We start from the raw sequence: 24,888 nt of genomic DNA, 5'->3' as shown, positions 1-24,888 counted from the left end.
GAACGAAAGTTGACTAGCGTAGTTGACTGTCGTGATTAACGCTTCGTGGGAACGCCCCATTATTTATTGAATTTTTCAAATGTAAACTGAACTTTATTGACTTTAATGACTCCTTTTCCAGTCTTTGATTATTTGATTGTAATTTATTATTTGCATGCAATCAAAAACTATTTTTAATAATGCCAAAGAAGTATAACTTCTTACGCGCGCACATAAGTATTAAGTACACGCACCCTTTTTTTTTAACTATTCCGTTTTCCTTACCTTTGTCTATGGCAATAAGCTCTGCGTGAAGCTATTAAAAAAAATAGAAAACAAACGTAGATAGAGTATAGAACAGTATAGAACCATAACACGAAAACAAAGTATTTTAATGAATTTATTGTCGAAACCAAAAACGATAGCTATAATAATTTTTCAATCTTTCTTTAATATCTTTTCTTTCTAAAGCAATAAGGTATATTTAGAAAAATGTCTTTAACATTTATTCCAAGAGTAACCCAGGTAATATTGAAATTACTTTTTAAAATATAACATTTGGTAGCCAATTATCGGGTTGATAAAAACTGAAACTTAAATAACTTTTAGCTTGATTCACTGCAACTTGATGAAGAGTTGGAAGAACTTTTTAAAAACCTGCTTTTTCAGGCTACCAAATATTTGGAGGTAAGTTGAAAAACACACTTATTAGAATGCCTATATATTATGGTATATTTATCGCTGTTACTTTGTTCTTTTCAGCCAGGTTTTCTTCAACCCCTTTTACCTGAACTAGAACTGATTTTACGAAGTTGTATTTTTAAGTATTCTTTATGGGATAGAAAGTGTAGTTTTGGCCAAGAGATGCTATCAATAAAATATAAAACTGAAAATTTTTCAAAAAGCAAATTATATTGGTACTATGGCTATACAATTGGTTTAAAATATTTAAAAGACAGATCATTATACACATTCACATCTAACACAAAAGTACAAAATGTATTAAATAGCTTGGAAACATTTCAACTATTTGGTGATATTTTTAATTTCTTACGTTTTATTCAAAGTGGGAAACACCCAGCTTTTATAGATTTCATTCTTGGACTAGAATTATGTGCTGATAAGGTTGTTAGAGAAGACTTGACTGATTTATCATGGACCAGGGAGCTTCTATGGCATAATTTTATTGTAAGTTCCTGTTACACTGTTTGGATTAATAATTTGTGTTAAGTATACTTCAAAATCTTTCAAAGAATTTTTTGTTTCTTCATCTTGATCATCTTCATTCTCAATATGAACTTAAACATGTCTGCCACTTCATTTATATATAAACAGACCATGTTAATACTTCTGCACCATAAAAACAACTACAAATTATTGATGTGAATTAAATTTGGTAACATTATGAACATTATCCCGGAAAAAAATATATCTTAGCTAATTGTTCATGAAGAACACCATAGATTTATATTAAGTTGAAATTTCAACATTTCAGGAATTAATTGGAACATCATTATCTCTAGTTAATATGTTTGGATTACGGCAGAAGCTCTCAAAAATATTAAAATATGTATGGTGGAGAAATTATGCAAGACCATCAAATAAAACTTCACAAGCAACTATGAATGTAAACACAGTTTGTGCAGTTTGTTCTGAAAAACCAACATTGCCACACGTCATGGGTTGCTCTCATATATTCTGTTATTATTGTTTGCAGGTTAAAAAATTACTTACTATTTTCGCTACATACTTTAAAAAATTGACTGCATTAAAAAATTTGGTATTGGCATACATCTGTCTTTCTTCACTAACCATTTTTTTGCTCAAATTCTGCCATAATTTTATATTAAAGTTACAAATTAATTTTTATTTTCTTAGTAATCTTAATACATTTTTGGTGCTAGATTAATTAAATTTGTTCGTTTTTCAGGCTAACAAGATGGCTGATACAGACTTTACTTGTCCAAAGTGTTATTATAATGGTAAATCTGTTACTAAGTTCGTTGTTGTTTAATGATTTATGTTTTCTTGTATAATTTAAGTATAACTTGGGTGCTAAATTTTTTTACGGTTTTACAAAGACAAATATAGTATTTATTAAATAGTATTTTATTTTAAACAATGTACATTGCACTTAGTGATATTTAAACATTAATGCTATCACAATAATTATAGCTGTTAAATGATAGAATAAAAAAGGTAGAAACAAACAAAGATTTTACTCATAAACTTTATCTAATAGAATAAATTTTTTTGGAGTTGATTAATAAAAATTAAACATTTCATTCTTGATTGATATTAGGTGTGAGAAAATATCTATATTCACATAATATCCTTTAAATAAACTTATTTTTGGAAGCTATATTAAACCTTAATAATTTTTAATGAATTGACCACTTAAAGCCTAGTTATGTTTAACTAATCAACTTTACAATAGTTCCGAGTATTTAAATGTATTTAATGATTTTAAAAAGTTTGATCGAAATTAACAATTTTATTATATAATATATAATAATAGCCTACCAAATTTAAACATTCAACATTCTAATTGAACCCTTGGTCCTTTGGCCTTGATCTAAACCTTGTCTTAGGAATAATTAATGCTTGTCATCTTTACTGTTGTGGACATCAGCATGAAACCCGGTTTCCCAATCAGCTACATAGTTGACAGTCCGAACAGAACCATCCGGTTCCACCAGTGAGTATTGACCTGACAAGGTATAAATGTCGACTTAGCGCATATATTAAATTTTTTGTAGAAGGTATTATTACATAAATTACATCGTAGACACGACGATGTTGAAGTGTCTATAAAGAGAACAGTTTCAGAGAGGTTAATTGAAGCTTGATAAATATTTTATTTTCTTTTTTAAAGCTTGTTTATATTATATATTTTGAAAAATATTAGAAATATATTGTTTCATATACCTTTAACAACATCTCCGTCTCTTTCCTCTTTCTGTTGCTTGATATCACCAGTGTGGGGGTCGTTCACTCCATACTCGAAAGCGTAACGAGGATGGGCGTCCTGAAAACATTACATTTTTATAGGTAAGTAAATTCTATGAAATAAGCTATTCGATGAGATTCAAATAGTGAATTAAAGTGTTAACGTTTAAGTTAACCAGGGGTTTTATTAAACTTCATGGGAAGCAGTGTAAAGTAATCCCTCCTATAACACGGTAGATAAGTTCCGCGTTATAGGAAACCCGTTGTAGGAGTATTCTCGAATAACCAGCTTGTATCATGTATGAACCCATATAACGCGTTATGTACAAATAATTCACACTTAACTTAATTTAGCGTTTCTCTTTAAAGAGGAATTTAATCGAACATTAAGAAAGACTGTCATTAATGAAACATGAAAGTACAAATCATAAACGTCACAGTACAGAAATAAAACGTGAGAAATCTCCGCGTTATAAGGGGGCTACCAGTGTTATACGAGCGACTGAAATCGCGTAGTATAATTTATTATTTTTAAAAGTGTCGTTGCTCGAAATTTTGTAAAGGCGCAAATTTTACTGGTTATTGATTCAGTACCAAATATTAACAGAGTTGAAATGTTACTCTCTTGAATATTATTAATAGAGTTATATTGATGGCCTAGTGGCTTGTGCGTTTGAACCTGTGGTCGTGCATTAAAATCCTTAGATTTATCTTTAGAGCTGCGTAATCTACACTTGTTCGAACAGTGAATGCAAGCATCGTCATAGGTACATCTTCCACAGAAAACCGAGAACTTGTCTAGGGAACAATAATCGAAGAATTAGACAAGACTCATATATAGGGTTGTAGCGCCAGTGATATTTATTATTTTATATATAGCATCAGTAGTTGGCTCCACTGTGCTGCAGCTGAGCTAAGCTGAGCTGAGTTGAGTTGACTTTCTAAACATTAAATAAAAATTGTTTTAAATAATTCTTAACTAAATTATTTCTTTTTATTGACTCTTAAAAGTTTTATATGACATTTAAATATACAGATATTATAAATGATCAAACATTAACCGCTCTTAATTCTGAGGCAAGGTAGAAATGCCTAAGCTTTTGTTATAAAGGGTAGGAGTGGTAGGTCACGCGGCATCCATTAACTTCCTGTTTTCGAACTAGGACCATAACTATGATTTGTGTTGTCTTTGAATTGACCTACTTTCAGTGAAAGTAGTATCATAATTTATTTGACCACTGAATTATTCACCTTCCTGTACATAATTTATCCTTGTGAACGAATAGTCTAAACTTGTCTAAGTCGAACTTATAGCCCGGAAGCGTTATTTTTAAGTACTCTTAATCATTTTTCTAAAGCAGTCTTTCACCGAAGTTAATATCTTAATCAACATTAAAATACACTTGTTTTTACTTTCGTTACGTTACGTTCATTTTATTCTAAGTGAGGCGGTATAATAATATAACTCAAAAAATTACGATTTTTTGAAACATAATCAAAATTGTCGTGACAGATAAATGAAAAAACAGCACACACAGTGTGCTGTAGTCGCTAAGTTGTAATGTGGATCAAATTGCATTGCAAAATTTAATTTGTTTAGTTTAGTTTTATTAAAGTGCAATCTTGTTGAGACACAAGTTTCCACTCAATAAGGAATTGTTAACAATAGTTTCGCAAGCGCATGTAAACTGTTTTGACCATTTCGAAAATAAGAGAAACATTTTTACAGATATTTATAAAGCACTTGGCAAAACAGAATTATACACGTGTAATTCATCAATATGTCAAGAATTTTTGTAATTACATGTTTTAGAGATAAAGTTGTGTAATGTGTAAAATTGGAGATAAAAAAATATACGTTGTTAGATTTATAACACTAAAAGCTCTTAAATAATTAGTAGACTATTGTAATTAATATAATGTGTCATGTTTTATTGTAAAAATTTTAGAGATAGAAAAAGTCACTGGAAACAATGGCAGGGGAGTAGAGTAGGTATTATTTATAAAAAAAATATATATATACAAGAACTGAAAGAAGATGTATAAAGTTGTTTTAATATTTTTTATATAATAAGGGGGTGAACGAGGTCGCCCAAAAAGGGCAGTCATCGCAGTCCACGGACACCCATTTTTAGTGGGTGCGTTGCCGGCCTTTGAAGGAGGAGTGCACTCTAACTTTTTAGTTGGAGGTCCTATCTCTTAGGAAAGACTCCCACCGGGTGTCGATTCCACAGTTCACTAGTTCGCAAAAGAAAGTATACAGGAAACCACAAACAGGGTACAATGGTCAACAAATAATACTACTAAGTACTAATATTATAAAGCCGAAAGTTTGTAAGTATGGATGGATGTTAGTTACTCCTTCACGTAAAACTACTGAATGGATTTTAATGAATCTTCACAATAATATAGCTTATATATCAGAATAACACATAGGCTACAATTTATAAAGATATTGGCGTGCGCTACCAAAACCGCTAGAGTTACACATGTTATGTAATGCATGATGGAAATGTTTATCTTAAATAGTAGTTCTACAAAAAGCAAACAGTATATATAACTACGTCTTATGTGTAAGGCATTATAGCCAAAATTGTGAACCATAAATACAATAAAAATTAATAATTTATTTCAAATGCACATTCGGTAGTAATAAATTCATTCCTAAATGAAAAATGAAACTTTTACAGCTTCTGGCATTACGTATCTGGCGTTACATCATTTGGGCAAATATTATTTTAATCCTGCGCAAACGAAGTCGCGGGCACCAGCTTATATAATCATAAACTATTTTATAAATATATTTACGGGCCGATTTAGACATGACTTAATTACACTAAAATCGGTGGGCATGCGCTACAGGGTAAAAAGATCTAGTTTTATTGGGGTCGTTCATTCATCAATCATTAAATCGATGTCACAAAACCCGTTCAGGGCTTTTACTGGTGACCGAACAAATTTAATTACGTCACGATATGTGTTAGTACCTACACGTTATTGCAATGACGAAATACATAATATTTCTGAAAAAGTTCAACATTGTACTGCTATTACGATTTTAGTTTTACTTTCCGTGTAAACTTATATTTAAATTGTGATTTTTCCTGGCTATGTATTTTGGAAGATTTAAAAAACTACACCTAAGGACAAAAATATAGAGACTAGACTGATTATTTTTTATGTAATAGGAGGCAAACGGGCAGGAGTCTCACGCGATGTTAAGTGATACCGCCGCCCATGGACACTCACACTGCCAGAAGGCTCGCAAGTGCGTTGCCAGTCTTTTATTTGAATGATTGGTTTTTATTAAATTTAATTAACTACTAGAGCTAGCTAGCTAATTATACGCTAGCGTCACGAAGGGCAGTGAAATTAATTTATTAATTGTATGTATCACTAACTGATCTCCACGACTTTATCTAAACTATTTACACATATCAAACAAGGAACAAATTGTGCTACTTACATAGTTTTCCAGAAATTCCGTATGTACGTTCTTAGAATGTTGGGCGGTGGATAGAACTCTAACAGGAGAGACGGCTGCCACAGGAGCCACACGTTGAGTTAGCACTGGCCTTGAATAGTAGTTCTGAGCACTTTGGACCACTACTGGCGGAGAATACTGTTTCACTGGTGTAACATGTTGGGTTATGACTGGCGCTGAATATTGTGTAACAACTGGCCGTGTGTACTGAACTACTGGTGGTGCAGTATACTGGACAGCGGGCGCCACATACTGGTTTACTGGTGATACTTGACTTACTGAATATTGAGCTGGTGCGTTATACACTGAACTCACTCTTGCGGCATTACTTGCTTGGCTATATTGGTTATAGGTTGTTGCAAATGATTCCTGGTTGTATTGATTAGACGCTGACGTATAAACTGTTGGGTTGCTCTGGACTCGTAAAGTTGGAGCAGTCGCATAGCGCACACTGGCAGGAGCAATTACTTGGGATACGACGGGTCCAGGTGATTCAAAATTATAAGAGTTAAGTGATGCCTTCGCCAGAGAGCCCGTTGAGGCAGCTTGAGTGAAAATGTTTTGGGGCAAGTATGTTTTAGCCGGTGCCACTGAAAACCTGGCGTGCAAAGGTGCTGCAGTTATTTTAGCTATGATTGGTGCTTGTGCATATGTCGCTAAAGGAGTCACGGTTCTAGTTTGCGACGCTGCTGACAAGCCTTGAGACGTCGCATATCCATGCTGCTCTCCCTGCGCTAGGCTATAGGATTCGAAACTTTGGGCTCCCCTATAGCTCGGCTGTGATTGGTATGACAATTGCTGTACTGCCGGCTCAAAGAACTGTGTATATCCTTTGTTAATGGTGTATTTGTTTAATGGAGCTTGCACAGCTGGTTGTATAAGTCTTGGGGCTTCGGTTGGCTGCACATTAGTAGTGAGCTGCACGGCTGGAGTGGGATACGAGTACCCAGCATCACCACAATCTTGAATAGTTTGCACTTGGCTCAAATGGTAGTTAAGGTCCGGATCGTGATAGGCGTAGACATTTGAAAGGCACGCAAATCCAATAAGGATAACCTGTAATAGAAAATTTACACAAGTGTTAAAGTATTGATTGAAATATGCAGTCATCAAGATTAATTAATTTGGATTTCATAATCTTTCAATATTATGGAGTGTGAATAGTAAATGTTTTTGTATTTAAAAACTGTTTTTGTATATTTATACTTACTGAAATCATTTTTAATATGTGAATACTTTTAAAGTGCTAGGGTAATACAGCTGAATTGGTAATCGAAAACTGGAATCGTATTTGGCAAAGCGTAAATTGAAATGAGAGCAAATTGTGCCCGCAAACTCTTATATAGCAATCACATATGTGTAAGAACGGGTCATACTTTTTCACATTCGCTGTTAGTAAAGTGGGCGCGGTTAGTACTTCATCTAAGGTGTACGGGTAACAGTTCAACTGTTCAATGATATTGGACCGGTGTAATAAATTAATTGCCAGCAATATTTCGCTCATTAACATAATAGTAAAATAATTTACGGTAGTTTATATATAAATTATCGGCGATTACTCCACAACAAGATGTTATTGAGATTTAGACACGTTAAAACAATATTTATTAAATATTACTTATAAATATATTGTTGTAAATTCATGATGACAAAATCAGCATAAAAAGTATTATTATTATAAAATATGCGTAATATACACCTTAAGAGGACGACATAAAAAAATCTTATGTAACGTGTGAAAATAAAAGCGAATTGCTGTTACTTCACAATTTGAACTATTTCATTAAATATTTTGGGGACATCAGTATAAAACGGCAATAAAGAGAATGTGCGTCAGTTAAAATGCTTTATTTTTTATGAAACTGCATCTTAAAATGGTTTTATATTTTTTTACGTTTATTCTTCTTTTGGACAAATATTTTTTTCAGACTAAAGAAGTTCCCGCTTTAAATAAATTTTCATATTCACCTCAAAATAAAGTGCCGGAGGGGATGGCATTTTTTCTCAACATCGTAATTACTTTAAAAAAAAAACATATTCGTCATTAGTCTGTTGATAAGAATATAATAATAATTCTTCTATAGCATGTTGTTTAACCTTTAAAAAAGTAAATGTCTGACCAATGAGTACAGTGTTTTTATTTCAATAAATAAAAATAATTATTTTGTCATCTGTTCTATGTTACTCAAAATCCTTGAAAAAAATCCAATTTAAAATAAATAATATATTTTAGGCGTATAACTTATTAGACCCTATAATACGTATGTACAATAACTACTGTGGTAATACAAAATGAGCTTGTTAGATCGCAACTCAGAAGTAAGCTTGCATTACGGTCAGAATTTCTGATGGCTTAATTTGTGGAGTATCTATTAAAAATATTTTTGTTACGTGTTCTTTATATTCAGAATCATTACTCAAGTATCTTGCTTGATATTAAAGTTTATACGGTGAAACTACATAAGCTTTTAAAAGTTGCAAAATATAAAGGATATTTTTAATTGGTTAATTTTATTGTTTTCCGTATTTTTCGTTCTGTATTAATAGTCAGAAACCTGGTATATTTTCTTATGTGAGATAGCTTTTTATATTTCCAGGATTAAATCCCGAAAAAATTAGTTTCAAGCATTGAAAATAAATTCCGCGTAATATATAATTTGAAAAATTGGTATCATATGTTAACTACACAGGCAGTTTTAGTAATGTCAAACGCCGTCTAAAATATTTTTAGCGCGTGCTGATTCATGTGTAAACTTTTTCGCACGATTTAAAATACAACCTTTTCGCAATTAGGCCTTTAGGCAAATTGTACTTCAAATCTAAGTGAGGTCAGATTGTCCCTTTACTTTAAAAATATTTATAATTGTTCTATCTGAAAACGAAAAATACTAATTGTTCGGCCTCATTAATGTATTAAACACGATCCTGAAAGAAACTACTTTCCTTACTAATCATATAGTTTCATTGTCAGTTTATTTTAAAGAGACGTAAATTTAATAAGCGTAAATTTAAATTTAAACGTAAAAATAAATTTAATAAAGTAGACACGTCGTCGACTTTTGATAGACAGACATGAGACATAACATTTATTATTAACGAAACACACACACAGAAACACACAAAATAATAATATAGTAAACATAATCGAAAGAAAAAATAGGTGTCATGTGTGTACGCTGTGTTAGTAACTGGTCCTGACTCAGCGTTATGCTGTGGAGCAGACGTGTTTCAAATCGCTGGTCATTCTGCCAGAGACCACAACAGTTAGGGCCATTTTTGGGTCTAATATGCCAATTCCTTAACGATAGCTTCCTCACTGAGGGTTATAATAAAAGTGGATTAGTGCATAGCCGGGGTTCGAACACAATACCTCAGGGTATATAATTGCACGTTCGATCTGCGAATAGTTGTTTATATGTATTTCCAAACAATGTTTAACAATAAAGAGTTATTGTTTACCGCATCTATGTGTATTTATGCTGGTACAAGGGCATTTCTAAATTAACTATCCCTATGTCATTCCAATATTCCGACATGATTCCAATCGATAGTTCTATCAGTGAAAACAATACTGCAAGACCAGTAAGTGTATCTATGCATGTATACCATAAATGATATGAGAGCAGTGTTGGCCTAGTGGCTTCAACGTGCGACTCTCATCCCTGAGGTCATAGGTTTGATTCCCGACTACATTTCTCCTCCGACGGCATTTCTTTCTATCTGCGCATTTTACATTCGCTCGAATGGTAAAGGAAAACATCGCGGGGAAACCGGCTTGCCTTATACTCAAAAAGTCGACAGCGTGTGTCAGGCACAGGATGCTGATCACCTACTTGCCTATTAGATTGACAAATGATCATGAAACTGATACAGAAATCTGAGGCTCAGAACTAAAAAGGTTGTAGCGCCACAGATTCTTTAAATACCTCATGTTAGATCGTAGGAAAATAAACGTTTCGACATTGATAATATATTTCCCTTGGCATCATGAATCAAGTCAATTGTGTACACCCAAAATTTAAATATTAGAGAAAGAATAAAATTAGTTCTACATAAATAATGTGTATTCGATAATAAACAATTATAAAGGTAGTTCAAGATTAAATCAATATCATGACATTCCCACAAAATGACCTCACGACTCCCACGGACATGTTAAGCTTAGATCCGACTTTTGTATTAAAATTTACGACATTAGAGGAATAATATCATTCACATACTATTATTAATGTATCTTAATAATAATTAATTACCATTTATAGGCCCAAGACCAAATAAAAAACTCGTACGCATGTTTTGGGTTTGATTTCAGGGAAAAGTATAACTGTTGTTAGGCTTAAAGGACCAAAATATTGTTCAGTCCAATAGGTACAAAAATGTGACTGATACAACATTGAAATTAAAGGTAGGTACTTAGATAAGGAGGTTTTTCAAATGCAAATAAACTTTTTTAATAAGACAAAAGGTAGCCAAAAAATATAGTTTGTTATTGTTTACGTATATAAGATTGAATGAATACAATTAAGTTTACTTCATTAAAATACTCTATTAGCGGTGAATAGGTGTCGACTCGCCCAGACAATAATGATTAAGGATATTGGATATCGCACGTGGTCCTAGGTAGGTAACGTTACAACATACACTGCATTCAGCCTACACATTACACTATTATATATAAGTACACATTGCAATTTATTTTCATATAACATTTATCCTAAATTACTGAAAAGAAATACTATACAATTAACTTATTTACATCACATACAACAGTTTAAAAAAACACACGGCCCACGGATGCGTCCAGTTGCTTTTGGATTTTATAGTATTCTTTTGTTTTCTGTCACGAATACAGTAGGTAAGCTAAATGTAGTTGGTTTTGTAATTTCGTAAGTCTGCGCTCGCGTTTTTGGGAGTGCGAGGCTTTCTACTTTTAATTTATTTTGCGCATGTCGTTGTATCTTTACATTTTATGTAAATTAACTTATGCTAATTTTCTTCATAAGTGATTGCAAAATAATTAGGATTTACAGACTTATTTCCAAGTAGTAAATCAGGAATTTCAGAGTAGCTAGCCACTGGGATGGTGGACGAAGGGCGGTGCAACATTTTTTCAACATGAATAAAATCGTAATATTTCTAGTTATTAGTTTTCCAAAATATTTATTGTAATACTACTGCAAAATAAAAAAAATCGCGGTTTTAAGTAGACTTTTTAATAAAAGGCGTTATGCGCTTACTATGTACATATTTAAATCTGAAATGAGGATTTAAGACATTAACTTGATTCCTAGGCATTTAACGGCTAAATATGTATTGTTTTACACACACCCTTAGCATTGCAGTCTACGCATTAATCCGATACAGCTATAGCGATTATTATGCGTTATTAAATCAAAGGCGTGGTGATCATAATATTATGATATTCGCTGTACTATACCCAGTTTACATGCAAATTGTAAGTTACGATCTGACTCTACACATGTGTGGTAAAGCAGGTTAGATATGGACAGTAGCGCCTTGCACAAGCCCCAAGCTTCTAAGCTCACAACTCAATAGATACATATTATGCAACTTTCACAAGGATTAGGCCATTTTACGCTAATTGCTGTATATGCAAAATTGACGATTAGTTTAAGTAGTTAATCTAAAATGGTAAGTTGATTTAATTTTTCTAACGGAAATTATATCATAAGTAATTAAGTGGAAAATTATCAATATAAGATCAGATCTTATACACATAAGTAATTCCCCGGAAATTGGTTTACTTTATTGATTTGAAAAACAGATAACCGTACACACATCCAGGTTATTTATAAATTAAATAACCATAACATCACAGGACACCATCAATTCATCCAATTCCATACTTTTTGAAGTTTTTAATATACGTAGGTTTAAGGACGGAGCACTTCAATATACCAACAGTAACATACAAACATGAATTAAAGATAGTGTAACTGTGGAACAAATACAACATTTTATATTGTCTATTGACTTATGTTAACGAGCAACTTTGGGAGCGCCACCGAGAAACCCTGATTAGCTAGCAGATCAAGCGACGTAGGTGGAAATGGATAGGCCATACACTCTAAAGAGATTCCAATTATATTCCCAAGCGCTTGATTGGAACTCCAAGGAAACCGGAAGCGTGGTCGTCCCAAGCAAACTTGGCCTCATACAGTTGCAGATAAGGCATAGAGAGCCGGAAAGACTTGGAGCGAGGTGAAATACGAAGACTGAACTCGATGGAGACTCACTGTGGACGCCCTCAGCCTCATCGAGGGGTTATAGGACGTCAAGTAGGTGATTTAGATTTTTCACTCTTTTGAATCATCTGTATGTTGTTTATACAAGTAAAAAAAAAAAATTTCTTATAACTAAGCTTGTGATCTAAGTGTACTCAGTCGACCCAGCGGTACCTGGCTTAAAATAAACATAAATAATAATGGACCTGGATAATAACCATTTAAATTAATATGTATCAGAGGTGACATTGTTATCTTCTGGTGACCAACATTATATTGCTATTTTTAGCAAGCAGAGCAATACTTTTATTGCGATAGTGTGTTGTTTATTGCTTTAATACTGTTAATAATTGTTAAATGCCTATCTCATACCTAATCCGCTGTTTTGCTGGTAATTGTTTTTTACTTAATAATAAACATTACTATATATTTATATTTTAATTTTATATATTTTTTTGTCTAACATTTTTGATTGGATTATTGTCTTTTTTATTTTTGTCCCTTTCACTGTTTACATATGTTTAATTGCTTTGCTTTTTTCATTAGTTTTGTCTAAGTACACAAAACACACTACACACAATGGTTGCATGGAAGAGATTGCTCGAAAGTGATAAGGCCGCCAGTTGCCCTCTTTTTTATTTTAATTAAACTGTACTGTTGGGTACTTGCATCGAAGTGTTAGTAAATAAATTGTTGGTATGTTCATTTCAATATACAAAAAATCAAACGACGTCGAAAGACAAATGAATTGCTCATAACAAATTAAACCTGTAATACGTAACACAAGTAAATAAATCCATCAATCAATAACAGGTTTTAAAGATATTGTTTGATGACTTTAATGGCACGTACCACGGACTAAAATGTAACGATTTACGTAACCAACTGATTTGGCGCGAGGCTTAATACGTATCGTATGTACACAAGGTTAATGTATAAATCAAATAAACAGGGAAAGGAAATAGCAATTAATATTTATAGAATTGACCGCGACTTCGTCTGTTCAGATTAAGTTACAATTTAAGTAAAAATATACGTTTAAAAATTCAAAAAATTATTATTATTATTAAGCTTTTATTGCTGACACCCAGTATAACATATATAAAGATTTGTATTAGTTACATAACCTAACGTAATCTTATACATCAGATGTTCCGGTTTTTGGTGATCAGCGTGTCCTGTGACACATAGGTCTCTTCCAGCTGCTGCCATTTTTTACTAATGTAAGCTCTTCTTGTCCAAGTTGTGCCTCCTATTATATATCTGTTATTATATAAAAAGATAATGAAGTATAATGACTGCTAAATCCGAATGTTTTTGGTATAGTAGCAGGTATTTTTTTGTAAGAGCAATGAAACTTACTGAAAAACGGACCGTTTTAGGATCGCATTCGGGAACGTAATTTTTAAGACAAATAATTTATAATATGTTGTTTTGACAGCGTTCAGGAGTAAATTTCAAGTGACGTTACGCAATAGCTAATCATAATGGCCTGGAGTAATAAATACATACGAGCCTAGATTTTAATGTACGAAATTGTATCAAGTTTGCTCATAGCTTAATTATTCAATGGTTAATGAAATTAATTGGACCGTTAAATTAATCCAGTTTTAAAACGTAATTTGTGACGAAATTTAATTTCTTCACAATTTTCCATACTGTTGTCACAAATTCCATTATTCAGTCAGCGTTATTCAAATGTCATGGATCAAACATAGGTCGTGTGTTTATTGGTGTCAGTGGGGTACTAATAGGTAACGCCTTTATATTAAAGGTAAAGGCTAAATTCATATTATACGGTATAATAATTAGTAGTAATATATATGAACGTGCTATACAGCACGCAGAGCGTATCCACTTTCCTAATCAAGCACAAAATCCAACTATCTTTTTTAATGTGCCGAATTTTTTTTCGCTGGTATGAACCTAGAACGTCTCCAAGACGCAATAGATTGTTTCAGTGCAAATTCTACTGAAATAATATGTATTAAAATCAAATTTAATATTTCGAATACACTAATAAAATTTTATTAGTAATTGTTTATATTTTTTAATTTAGGCGTATTTTAGGTACATATCTAGAATAATTTTTCGATTTCGGTCACGTGGTTATCGTCTGCTCTATTCCGTTTATATTTCAAACCCTTTTTTTATGTTTTCAATAGAAATTGGCTGAATTAGTGACACTATTATATATTTATTGTTACATCTATTTAGTAATCGTATTATAATGCAACACAAAAGGTGACCAAGTCAGAAATTGCCGTTATTTTATACTTATCTAATTGACATTTGAATTTTCAATCCTTATAGTTAAGGGTTTCAAAGGTTAGTGGCAATATATTGTTACATTTTAAAAAGAAACCAAAGGTTATTAAAGCGTTAGTTGATGTATTTTTCTTCTGGAGTAGGTATTGACTGGATTTTAAACTATTTCAAATTTTCAGTATAAACATACATGTGGTAGGTAGTGAAATTGTTTTCTACTACGTAAATTTATTTGCGTGCTGACTACCTCACCTGATACCTTTTCCATTCGGGTACTTGGAGTTAGGACAAGGCGAACGTGCAAAAAATCAACGTATTTATTTATTAACACTTCGTTGCAAGTATACGGAAATACGGTACAATTAAAATAATTAAATAACAAAGAGGGCAACTGGCGGCCTTATCGCTTCCAGAGCGAACTCTTAATAGCAGGTAATCTGAGAAAAAAATAGATAAAGTGAGCGCAAGAAGTGAAAAACTACATAATACTATATAGACAAAACTAATAGAACAAAGCAAATCAATTGAAATATGTAAACAGTGACAATAACAAAATTTTCTGCTATTGACTTTTTCTAAAATAAACATAAAAATTAATTAAGTCTGTTTCAGTAATGGTTTTCTCAATACGCAACTTCTACATTTTTCAACGCAACCATCTCCGATATTTGGACTCACTACTTCCAGGTTTAACGAATTGAAGAAAGCTTGCTAGACTAATTATTACAGAAGTATATAAATCACTTATTTATGTTACGTTACGATTTTTAATCTATCGGTTACACTTGTGTTACGAGTAATGTATGTTGGTCATTCGAACTAGGAGAATGTTGGATTCGATTAATCTGTAATAACTATATGATATAAGGATATTTATCTTGATGCTTTTATCAGTCGTATTAATCTTGTTAAGTAATCTTAAATCTGCATAGAGAGCAGTCATACGTGGAGTTCGTTACATGCTTAACCTATAAATAACAAGCATGATCGCCTCTCACAAATTCAGTTTAAATTAGTCCAAAGATAACGGCTGACAGGCTTCTTTAAACTATGGGTTACAATTCACAGTGTATTATATAATATTGCGTATTCTTTATTGTGTATTGTATTAATGTCTTAATCTTGTTTTTTTGCTGTGACGTTTGACAAGGGGATGTCAATGTCAACTTACAAAAGTCGACGAAATTAATAATATAATAATAAAATAATATACATTGAAATAAAAAACTAAACTTTTTGTATTTATAAGGTTACAAAAAAATTAAATCCAACTATTGTAAAATCCTGATTCTACTTTTTATCTGGGTTATTTAAAATATAATTGTTTGGTAAATGCTTTCGTCTTAAAATTGCAATATGTTAATAAATGAATACAACCATATTTCTCTGGGTTGAAAGGGACTATATATTAATTAAGGACATATATACATTGAAATTAATGAGTAATATTTATCCCAAAAAGAACTAAGAAGTTTAACAGAATAGAACGAGAACGGATGTATGTTGTTTGGCGAGGAAATACCGAGCTGTTTTTATATACGGTATAATTGTCCATATCCGAATACTTACAAAACATTAATTGATTTCTTTTAATACTAATGGGTACAAGCAATATTGGCTTCTACTTTGACTTTATTAGTTAAATTACAGTCGAAGTTATCCAGCGAAAATATTTTTCAATTTAGCACGGGAGTATATAATTTTAAAGAAATATATCCAACCTGTTTAGTATTATATGCGCATTCCAAATAAATCGAAGGTTTAAACAATCTTAGTTTCTGCCTTTTATCAAGAGCTACGAGACTTCAAAGATAGCTATTCAATGCATATTACTTGTAATAGATGTGAATTCAAGAATGTAATAGTGTCCTTGTTTGGTAACTTTCATTTGCATGTGATTTGCATCCATTCTAAGTTTTGGATATTGAGAATATTGCAACAGTGAATTAATTACTTCTCGTAAGAAATAATAGTAATGCTATTTCTACGTTTTAGCATAGATAGCATGAATATTGTAAGAACATACTAGTAACTGTTAAATAGATATTATTATTATATGAATTATCTTTTATCTTTAACTTTTATGACATACGTTTGTTAAGAGTAGAAAATATTAAAAGCTAACACATGTGTTAGAACTAAACTAAACTAATAAAATAAAATATGTTTATTATGGAAAATAAGATACAGGTATCGGTAGACATCCCTACTCATCGGAAAAGAAGACAGAGGGTGTAGGCCGAGAGAAAAAGCGGACGTAAAAATTCTCGGTACTCTTTGACTATGGCCAACATAGATAGAAAAACCAGAAGGAGGAAGAAACGGCCCGCTCTTTATTTGTATTAAATTACAAAACTGAACGGAAACCTCACAGTCCAGTTTCCGGAAGCGGCAACCGGCATTCCGGCTTCCCAGTTAATAAAACTAAACCTAGTGCGCATATCATGCACCCCCTACCCAGGCTCAGCAAGCTGGCACGAGAAAACAGCACCACATGACAGCAAGTACAAAAGACTAAAAAAGATTCACAAGACAGCAAGTACTGCCAAAATATCATGCCGCTGCCATTCGCCACAACACTTAAAACAAGGTAACCACTTATGAACGTTAACATAAAAGATGTTAAATTGATTCTAAATTTACATTTACTACCAGTTCGCAAATCAATGGGCATAGAGCGAGCAAGAATAACTGGCAAGAAACTCTCCGCCACTCGTTTTAATCGCCAATTACCTATTAAACAGTGGAAGCTAAAATAGCGCCATCTATTGAGATAACTATATAACATCATGAAGTGAAGGGCTCAGTTTTAAGTGTATGAAGTTTCCACTAATTTAGGAATACATTGATATTCTTTAATATTAATCCAATAGATGACGTAGGTACACGCTTGGGTTGAAATAAATGATAGAATAAACGTTGATTTTTGTTTGCTTTTATTTATAAGCCTCTGCGATTTGTTACTAATAAATATGTACATTGGTTTAACAATATCGTATTTATACGTTACATCATATAAAAAGCATTTGGTGTCGAGATTAATGGTTGTAGCCATAATGTCGATGATGATCATAATGCCCATGAGCCGTTTTGTAGTGGACATCAGCTTTGAATCTAGAACAATAGAGTCATATAGATTAAAAAATAATCGGTAGTAAAATATATTCTCGAAGCAACATTTTGAGAGCTGCAAAGCGCAGATTAGAGTAATATCTAAGTTTATTACGTATTGTGCATTTTAATGGTGCAATGTTAAATATTCTAGTACTCTCCTGAGCCGTGCACAAGTATTATTTACACCAAAAAATGTTCCAGACCTTGTAACAATCAATAAGATTTAATATCTTTTCCTTAGATTACGTAAATAACTAAGTTATAAATATTAGCAACTAATATGATTGATCTAAACAAAATCAGCCTGTCAGTCTGGCATCAATTATGGAGAATGCTACTGTTGCTGTTTGAGTATCTCCTTCTTGGCTATTTATCTTCTACCTTCGTATTTAGCTACTTATACATAATAATTGTGATTCATTAACCGTAAGATTAGCTTTAATTTTGTAAATTTTATTTTGATTTTAGTTTAATATTGTATAATGGTTGAGAATGATATTATTGTTAATTTAGTTATACACTTCTTTGACTTTACGCAGTTGGTATTTTTTATTTTTATTTTTACATGGTAGTGTTGCCCGACAGAAATCGTTTGGCCGCCCGTTGCCTTATAATGTATGTAAACTGTTTTTTTATATGTATGTTTAAGGTAACGAAGCGTAAATAAATAAATAGCTAACCAAATGGAATCCTCTTATAATCTATTGTACTTGAATCACAGGAGAAGATACAGCCTTCTGAACAATCTTGTTCCTCAAATCAATGACTTACCCAGTGTGGTCATCAGCACTGTAATGAACATAACGCACGTTGCCATCGGGCTGTACGAGGTGGTATTCACCCGTGACGTGGTCTCCATGACGTGTCTCATGCTGGGCCTTGTTGTCACCCGTGTGGGGGTCGTGTACTGAGTAGGCGAAGTTGTATTCGGGGAATGCGTACTGAAATTTAATTAGTACAGATATTAAAACAAATACTTAATTGTCAAATCTCTAGCGTAGAAGCTGCTGCTCTAGCTTGGACTGGTACCCAAACAAAATGTAATTCAACAATTTTTACTTGACCTAAGGGAAGACGATTCTCTTAATATATCATAGTTTTAAAATATGGCAGGACTTATTTGATTTATTGATACGTGGTTGAAAAGATACTTACATGGTCATTGTGTCCGTGAACGTAGTTCGAATGCAGAGGCGCGTGAGGGTAACCAAGGTGGCCTACGTCGTGGTGGATTGGGGCATGGGCGATTGGGGCATGGGCGATTGGGGCATGGGCGATTGGGGCATGGGCGATTGGGGCGTGGGCGATTGGAGCATGGGCGATTGGGGCATGGGCGATTGGGGCATGGTGGACCGGAGCATGGTGGACTGCATTGTGGTTTACAGATACACTGGAGTAACCATGTTGTGGTACATGGTGATAGCCCAGATTGTGTCCATGGTTATAGTCCAAGTTGTGTCCATGGTTGTAGACACCAGCGAGATGTCCAAGACCCAAGTCGTGGCCGTGGCCATGGCTTACGTAACCAAGATGGCCATAGTATCCCTGATCGTGGCCGTGACGATGATCGTGGTGACCGTGGTGGCCGTGACCATGATCGTGGTGACCGTGGCGATTGTGGTGTCCGTGGTGACCATGCCCGTGATGTTGGTTAAGGTTGTATCCATATCCATGACCGTAGGCTAAGAGCGGATTGTAGTACCCATACGAGTGGGCATATGGATTTCCATGATAGGGTAAAGGTAGCCCATGCCCATAATCGTGACGCCCATGGTGACCATGATGTCCGTGGTGGCCGTGGCCGTCAGAACGAGAGGTATATGAAACTGCATGACTCTGTACTCCAATAGCCAGGAGACAGAGAGCGGATAACTGTAAAATATATTAGATTTAGTAAAGACAATCTTTGTCACTTAATTTATTTATTTATTTTAAGATTGCCGGCGCTCGGCACAATAATACAAGATTTAATGTGACAAGCATACAAATTATGGGCAAACTTAACAAACAAGAGATAAAAATATTCAATTATAAAACCTAAAGGAAAATTGATTTCAAAGTGTGAGGGGAGCAACTATGGATCCAGACCAAGCTTGTTTATCAGTTAATTTTGGCTAAATGTGTTCATCTGAAAGAAGGGATAATTGGGATGATGGAGTGATCACTAAATTCTTGATCAAACCCTTTTTAATAGTGAGGTAATATATAAAACCGAATCAAATAATTAATATTATACCAAAAAGATAAATACCTGTAACCACATGTTGCCGAATATTCGAATAAACTACGAAAATGCTTAGAATGAAAATCCTTATATTGGAGTACACTAATTGATAAACTATTATTTAATTGTAAAGACATTTAGTTAATTATATCCTGTGTAGAGAAAATCTGGCTTGAAATATCCGTTGCGATTCAAGGGCGACTATTCAACACGAATGATTGGGCTCATCAAGAATTAAATGATTGTAATAAACACGATTGCAGATTCAGACACGTATGTCGTAAACTGAAAAAATATTTGTTTCAATGGCTATTCTAATTCATATATAACTTTGGTTTTTAATAAAATGTAGATTTTTTTATAAACAAATTGAAAACGCCTAGTCCTGAAATACGATTATAATGAACGCATACAAAGTTTATGTTAATGTTATTATTTTTTTATAGAAGAAGGCTCACCAATGGAGCCGCCCGCCCATGGAGAAAGGGCTCGCTTCGGTGGGCAGCTGGTTCCACATAGTGGTGGTGTGCGGATAAAACTGCCTTAAAAATCGCTCACTTGTGGAACGACGGACGTCGAGGTGATACAGGAAAATGCTATTATTAAACACCCCCCCCTGTTTGCCTCTGCGCCTGGGTGATAGTAAGACCCGTAAGAGTCTTTATATTACTTGATCGGTCTTTTGAGTAGGGGATTTGTCTCGAGGTCTGGTGCGTGTTACATGACCAAAAAAATCTTAGGATATTCAAGAAGAAGAGTTAAATTTTTTGCCTGCAACCGTCTTAGTATGGATGATAATAATTATACTATACTTTAAAAAATATTGTTTAATAATCACGGCAATTAAAGATTTTTGTTTTGTCAAGTCTAAGGCATTCCAATTTATTCTCAACGTTTTCAAAAGAAAAATTCAACGGTTTACGGCCGTGAATCGAACACAAGATCTCGTGCTCGTCCACTAGGGGTTAGGCTACACTTAGGGCAGGGATTTAGGGGAGGGAAACCGGGGCTACAGCCCCGGGGCCCCCACAATAGAGAATGTTTTAAATTCCGATTAGTAAAGAACTTTTTTTATATAAGTTATATGTTAGTTCAATACTAACAGAATCTACTTGGTTTCCAAATTAATTATTGATTGAAAAACTCTACTAAAAAAAAATTGTTCATTTTATTTAGGAAATAATTTGGAGCCAGGGGCCTCCACTCCTTTGTTGCCCCGAGGCTGCCAGACCTCTAAATCCTGTCCTGGCTACACTGCTCAATGAAAATGTAAGGTGTCATCTTAAGACAGTACATACATTTTTATTATATTGTATACAAGATGCTAAAGTTAACTTAGTATGTACTTAAATTTAAAACAGCTTATATTCAAACTGCTCTACCAACCCTGTAACAAATATCTCACATTCTAATGCAAAGTTTGGATCGCTTGTCTAAAATAATAAATGGTAAGGTAGTATTTAAGTATTAACCTATTATAGTAGTATCTAGGAAACTTTTTTTAAAACCTTTTTCAATAATATAACAAATAAATTATTACTTTATTATTTCGGTCCAATAACCAATTCTTTGGCTCTTTATTATGAAAATAAAAAGAAAAAAAGGTAAGCACCCCTGTAGCTCATTTTCCACTAAGCAATTAGTATTTCCGAGAATTGAAACTTTACGATCGTAGGATACAGCTTTGGCTTACTCAAATCAATGGTTGATTAAGCCAATTGGACGGAGGGATACAGCTATTATGATTTCGCTGGTTACAAATAAAACAACCCATAAAATTTTAAATTATCATACTTCGGTTCAAAAATAAAAAAGCTTTAATATACGACTTATTATTTATTTCAAGATTACATTTTTCTCAATATAAACGGCAAAGAACGGCTTTAGTATGCTAAGTTTTCATGATGATTATAATTCCTTGGGTGATCATTGTATTGTGATTGATAGCGTCTGTACTCTGGTAAAATGTAAGGGTTTGGCCTAACTTTGTACGGATGTAAAACTCCAACACTTGTTCTATCGAATGGATGTGTTAGTTTTCCATAGTGTCTTTCATGAGGTCTAGAGTGATCGAAATCAGAAACGTAAAGGTTTGCATAAGCGTCATGTTTGTTTTTAGGTTCTAGTAGTTTTTTAGCCTCTTCAACGACATCCTTAAAATGTTTGTAGTGTTGATGCATATCGAGTTGCCCGTAGGCGTTGTTAATGTTTTTGGGATCGATAAGATGTTCACCGGCGTAATCGTTTACATACGGCTCTTGTTGTTTCTTTGGACCCAATTCATGTACATCCGTTATGTGTTCGTGGTTGTCTTTATAATAAGCATTTACGTAGGGGACATGATTCTTACGTGAATACAATATTCTGTTCACTTCTTCAACTATATCTTTAAAGTGTCTGTTGGGTACATAATTGCCATTGTTAACGTGGTAAGCATTTTTGTGTCCATTATGATATAAACTGTTTGAGTGTCCATTATATTGGTTATAATTGTTCTTCGGATATTGTATACTAATGATATCTTTAACTTCATTATTTAAATGTCGGTAATTATGAGGAGCATTGTTTTCATGTGCGTAGTTGTTGTAAAAGTGTTTGGGTTCTGAATTATACAAACCATTTGGGTGTGCATTAGAATATGAGCTGGGATATTTGTTTTTAGAATAAAGTAAATTTTTCAACACTTTAGCTGTCAGGTCCTCAGAATATGAGTTGTTGTCGCGATTAACTGTTCTAGCATCAGGTGCAAAGTCAAAATAAGGGTTATAGTAAATGTTTCGATTGGTGTTTGTTTCATTATTGGTGGTGTTAAAGGTTTCGTATTCATATTTACTACGTGGATAAACTAATGCTTCAGAATAAACATTGGGTGTGTATCTATCAGATGCATCATTGTTATGACCATAGTAGTTTTCATGTTTGGGTTCAGGTTTGTCATTGTAATTATGTGATGGATAATAATTATTTACTCTTACAGGGTAATAATCCACATGTTTTGGTCCATATGGGAATAGACCATTAGCTTTAACTTTATACTGGAAGTTATTATCACTGTAATATGGCTTATAATGTAAGTAATGTGGGTCACTTTTATAAAGTGGCTCTCTTGGATTTGTATTGTTTTGTGACGGTTTGGTATATTGCATGTCTTTACCATGGTGATAAATGTAGTTAATTTTATCTAAAAGTCGCTGTTTTTCTGACTCTGCATCTGTGTACGATCCGTGTGAGTATCCGTGGTTATTTTCAGAATTATGTACTAAATAAGGATTGTAAATATCTTTTGTCATTTGCTCGTTTAAGGCTGATTTTTCATGTTGGTAATGAGTTGGATTTTGAGAATACTCATTGGCACGATAGTGGCTACAATCTACACATAAATTCTTCAGTGCCAATTCCTCGTAGGTTTTTGGACGTTCGTCACCGTTTAGAACATGATTATAGTCATGGATGGAAGATTTCGGTGGGGTTCTATAATACGGTTGATCAAGTTTCATAGATGGTATTTTGTTTGTCACTTCAAGTCCGTGTATGTTATCACTGATATATTGCGTATTAGCCAATGGAACATCATGATGCCGATAAGGTATGTACTCATTTTTGTTCGGTCCTAAATTTTCATAGCTACGACTATTGCTATGATGAGCATAGCTGTCATATTTCGCCACATGACCAATATTTTGTTTCCCCATAGGAATAATAGGATTTTGGTTTCTGAAAAAATAAAAAGAATTAAAAAAAAATAAACTATAAATAAATATGTTAAGAATATACATACAAAACATTGTACTCGTGGCCATCGTTCAATGAATCGCCCTGAAATAAAGAAAGTGAAAGTCACTTTGATGGTGATAGATATAAAACAATATTTTTTGCATTCAACTACTGTCGAAGTCTATTAATTGTATCTCCCTATAAGAAAAGAAGATAGAAATGCAATACTGAAAAACCTCCACTAACAAAAACTTAACATCTTCAAAATACTAAATAAATAAAGTATCCCAAAGTAGAGAAAAACCATTAAATTACCTTAAAGTATATACGCTGTGGTGTATGTAAATAATCAGACCCTTGTTTAAGGAGGTCAGTTGCTCCATTTTCAAAGGTTTCGATAACTTTTTCACCAGAAACACTTAGAGCCAAAACACCAAAAATAAATACCTAAAACGTAAATATATATGAGTGTATAATAAACTTTTACACTTATTTAAATAAAACAAGACGTACTTCAATCATGATAATGTATGCTTCACATCCAAACAAATATTAAAATGAGAATATTTTACACGCAACGATATAACTAACAAATTGCTACGTTTAGCATTAATATTTTTTACCCGCGTTGTTTTTACAGTTTTAATTATGTGAATGTACATCAACACATACAAATATTAAATTAATTGAAATTATTTGTGTAGATGTATGTGATTTATTAAAAATATGAACTTTTTGCGACATTTTGTATTCGAATTAACATTCTAGAAAATAACATCTTTCATTACAAACTTTTTATGTTTTAATACTTAAAAATGACTGAAGTTGGGTATATAAAACTAGTCTTGCATAGTGCTATGAATTATTAATTGTTAGTTTAGTAATCAGTAATTATTTTTCTATACTCTATA

At 33.1% G+C, this 24,888-nt stretch overlaps 4 protein-coding genes across 6 annotated transcripts; 1 reads left to right on the top strand and 3 right to left on the bottom strand.

Annotated features, from left to right (window-relative positions):
* Positions 1–308: 308 nt before the first annotated feature.
* LOC125051012 (peroxisome biogenesis factor 2) lies at positions 309–2,083 on the top strand. Of its 2 annotated transcripts, XM_047651132.1 has the most exons (5): positions 310–504; positions 589–666; positions 742–1,167; positions 1,475–1,696; positions 1,910–2,083. In XM_047651132.1, the coding sequence occupies exons 1-5, from the start codon at positions 472–474 to the stop codon at positions 1,991–1,993; spliced, it is 843 nt and encodes a 280-aa protein (XP_047507088.1). In that variant the 5' UTR covers positions 310–471; the 3' UTR covers positions 1,994–2,083. The 2 variants fall into 2 exon arrangements, with proteins under 2 accessions (XP_047507089.1, XP_047507088.1); XM_047651133.1 differs by lacking the exon at positions 742–1,167 and having other exon boundaries at positions 309–504.
* Positions 2,071–7,737, bottom strand: LOC125051009. The gene is made up of 4 exons (XM_047651128.1): positions 7,623–7,737; positions 6,395–7,468; positions 2,908–3,007; positions 2,071–2,689 (listed from the first exon to the last, which is right to left on the bottom strand). The coding sequence occupies exons 1-4, from the start codon at positions 7,629–7,631 to the stop codon at positions 2,577–2,579; spliced, it is 1,296 nt and encodes a 431-aa protein (XP_047507084.1). The 5' UTR covers positions 7,632–7,737; the 3' UTR covers positions 2,071–2,576.
* A 10,107-nt stretch (positions 7,738–17,844) lies between these two features.
* Positions 17,845–20,459, bottom strand: LOC125051011 (histidine-rich glycoprotein-like). The gene is made up of 4 exons (XM_047651131.1): positions 20,291–20,459; positions 19,195–19,911; positions 18,811–18,980; positions 17,845–18,039 (listed from the first exon to the last, which is right to left on the bottom strand). The coding sequence occupies exons 1-4, from the start codon at positions 20,300–20,302 to the stop codon at positions 17,964–17,966; spliced, it is 975 nt and encodes a 324-aa protein (XP_047507087.1). The 5' UTR covers positions 20,303–20,459; the 3' UTR covers positions 17,845–17,963.
* A 1,620-nt stretch (positions 20,460–22,079) lies between these two features.
* On the bottom strand, positions 22,080–24,617 carry LOC125051008 (uncharacterized protein DDB_G0283357-like). Of its 2 annotated transcripts, none has more exons than XM_047651126.1 (4): positions 24,491–24,617; positions 24,293–24,424; positions 24,042–24,079; positions 22,080–23,977 (listed from the first exon to the last, which is right to left on the bottom strand). In XM_047651126.1, exons 1-4 carry the CDS (start codon positions 24,497–24,499, stop codon positions 22,147–22,149), a joined length of 2,010 nt encoding a protein of 669 aa, XP_047507082.1. In that variant the 5' UTR covers positions 24,500–24,617; the 3' UTR covers positions 22,080–22,146. The 2 variants fall into 2 exon arrangements, with proteins under 2 accessions (XP_047507082.1, XP_047507083.1); XM_047651127.1 differs by having other exon boundaries at positions 22,080–23,914.
* Positions 24,618–24,888: the final 271 nt, after the last annotated feature.

The sequence above is a fragment of the Pieris napi genome, chromosome 7, assembly GCF_905475465.1.
Source record: "Pieris napi chromosome 7, ilPieNapi1.2, whole genome shotgun sequence".
Lineage (NCBI taxonomy): Eukaryota > Metazoa > Arthropoda > Insecta > Lepidoptera > Pieridae > Pieris > Pieris napi.
The sequence above is the reverse complement of the archived record's forward strand: the minus strand, read 5'-3'. Positions and strand labels throughout refer to the sequence as shown.

Coding starts and splice junctions, on each gene's coding strand:
- LOC125051012 (XM_047651132.1), top strand. CDS start 472: ATGTCTTTAACATTTATTCCAAGAGTAACCCAG. Junction 1,168..1,474: donor TTCTATGGCATAATTTTATT/GTAAGTTCCTGT, acceptor TCAACATTTCAG/GAATTAATTGGAACATCATT. Junction 1,697..1,909: donor TCTGTTATTATTGTTTGCAG/GTTAAAAAATTA, acceptor TTCGTTTTTCAG/GCTAACAAGATGGCTGATAC.
- LOC125051009 (XM_047651128.1), bottom strand. Junction 3,008..6,394: donor CGGAATTTCTGGAAAACTAT/GTAAGTAGCACA, acceptor TAATGTTTTCAG/GACGCCCATCCTCGTTACGC. Junction 2,690..2,907: donor AGACGGAGATGTTGTTAAAG/GTATATGAAACA, acceptor ATACCTTGTCAG/GTCAATACTCACTGGTGGAA.
- LOC125051011 (XM_047651131.1), bottom strand. Junction 18,981..19,194: donor TTCACGGACACAATGACCAT/GTAAGTATCTTT, acceptor ATTAAATTTCAG/TACGCATTCCCCGAATACAA. Junction 18,040..18,810: donor AGTGCTGATGACCACACTGG/GTAAGTCATTGA, acceptor CTATTGTTCTAG/ATTCAAAGCTGATGTCCACT.
- LOC125051008 (XM_047651126.1), bottom strand. Junction 24,080..24,292: donor CACAGCGTATATACTTTAAG/GTAATTTAATGG, acceptor TCTTTATTTCAG/GGCGATTCATTGAACGATGG. Junction 23,978..24,041: donor GGCCACGAGTACAATGTTTT/GTATGTATATTC, acceptor TTATTTTTTCAG/AAACCAAAATCCTATTATTC.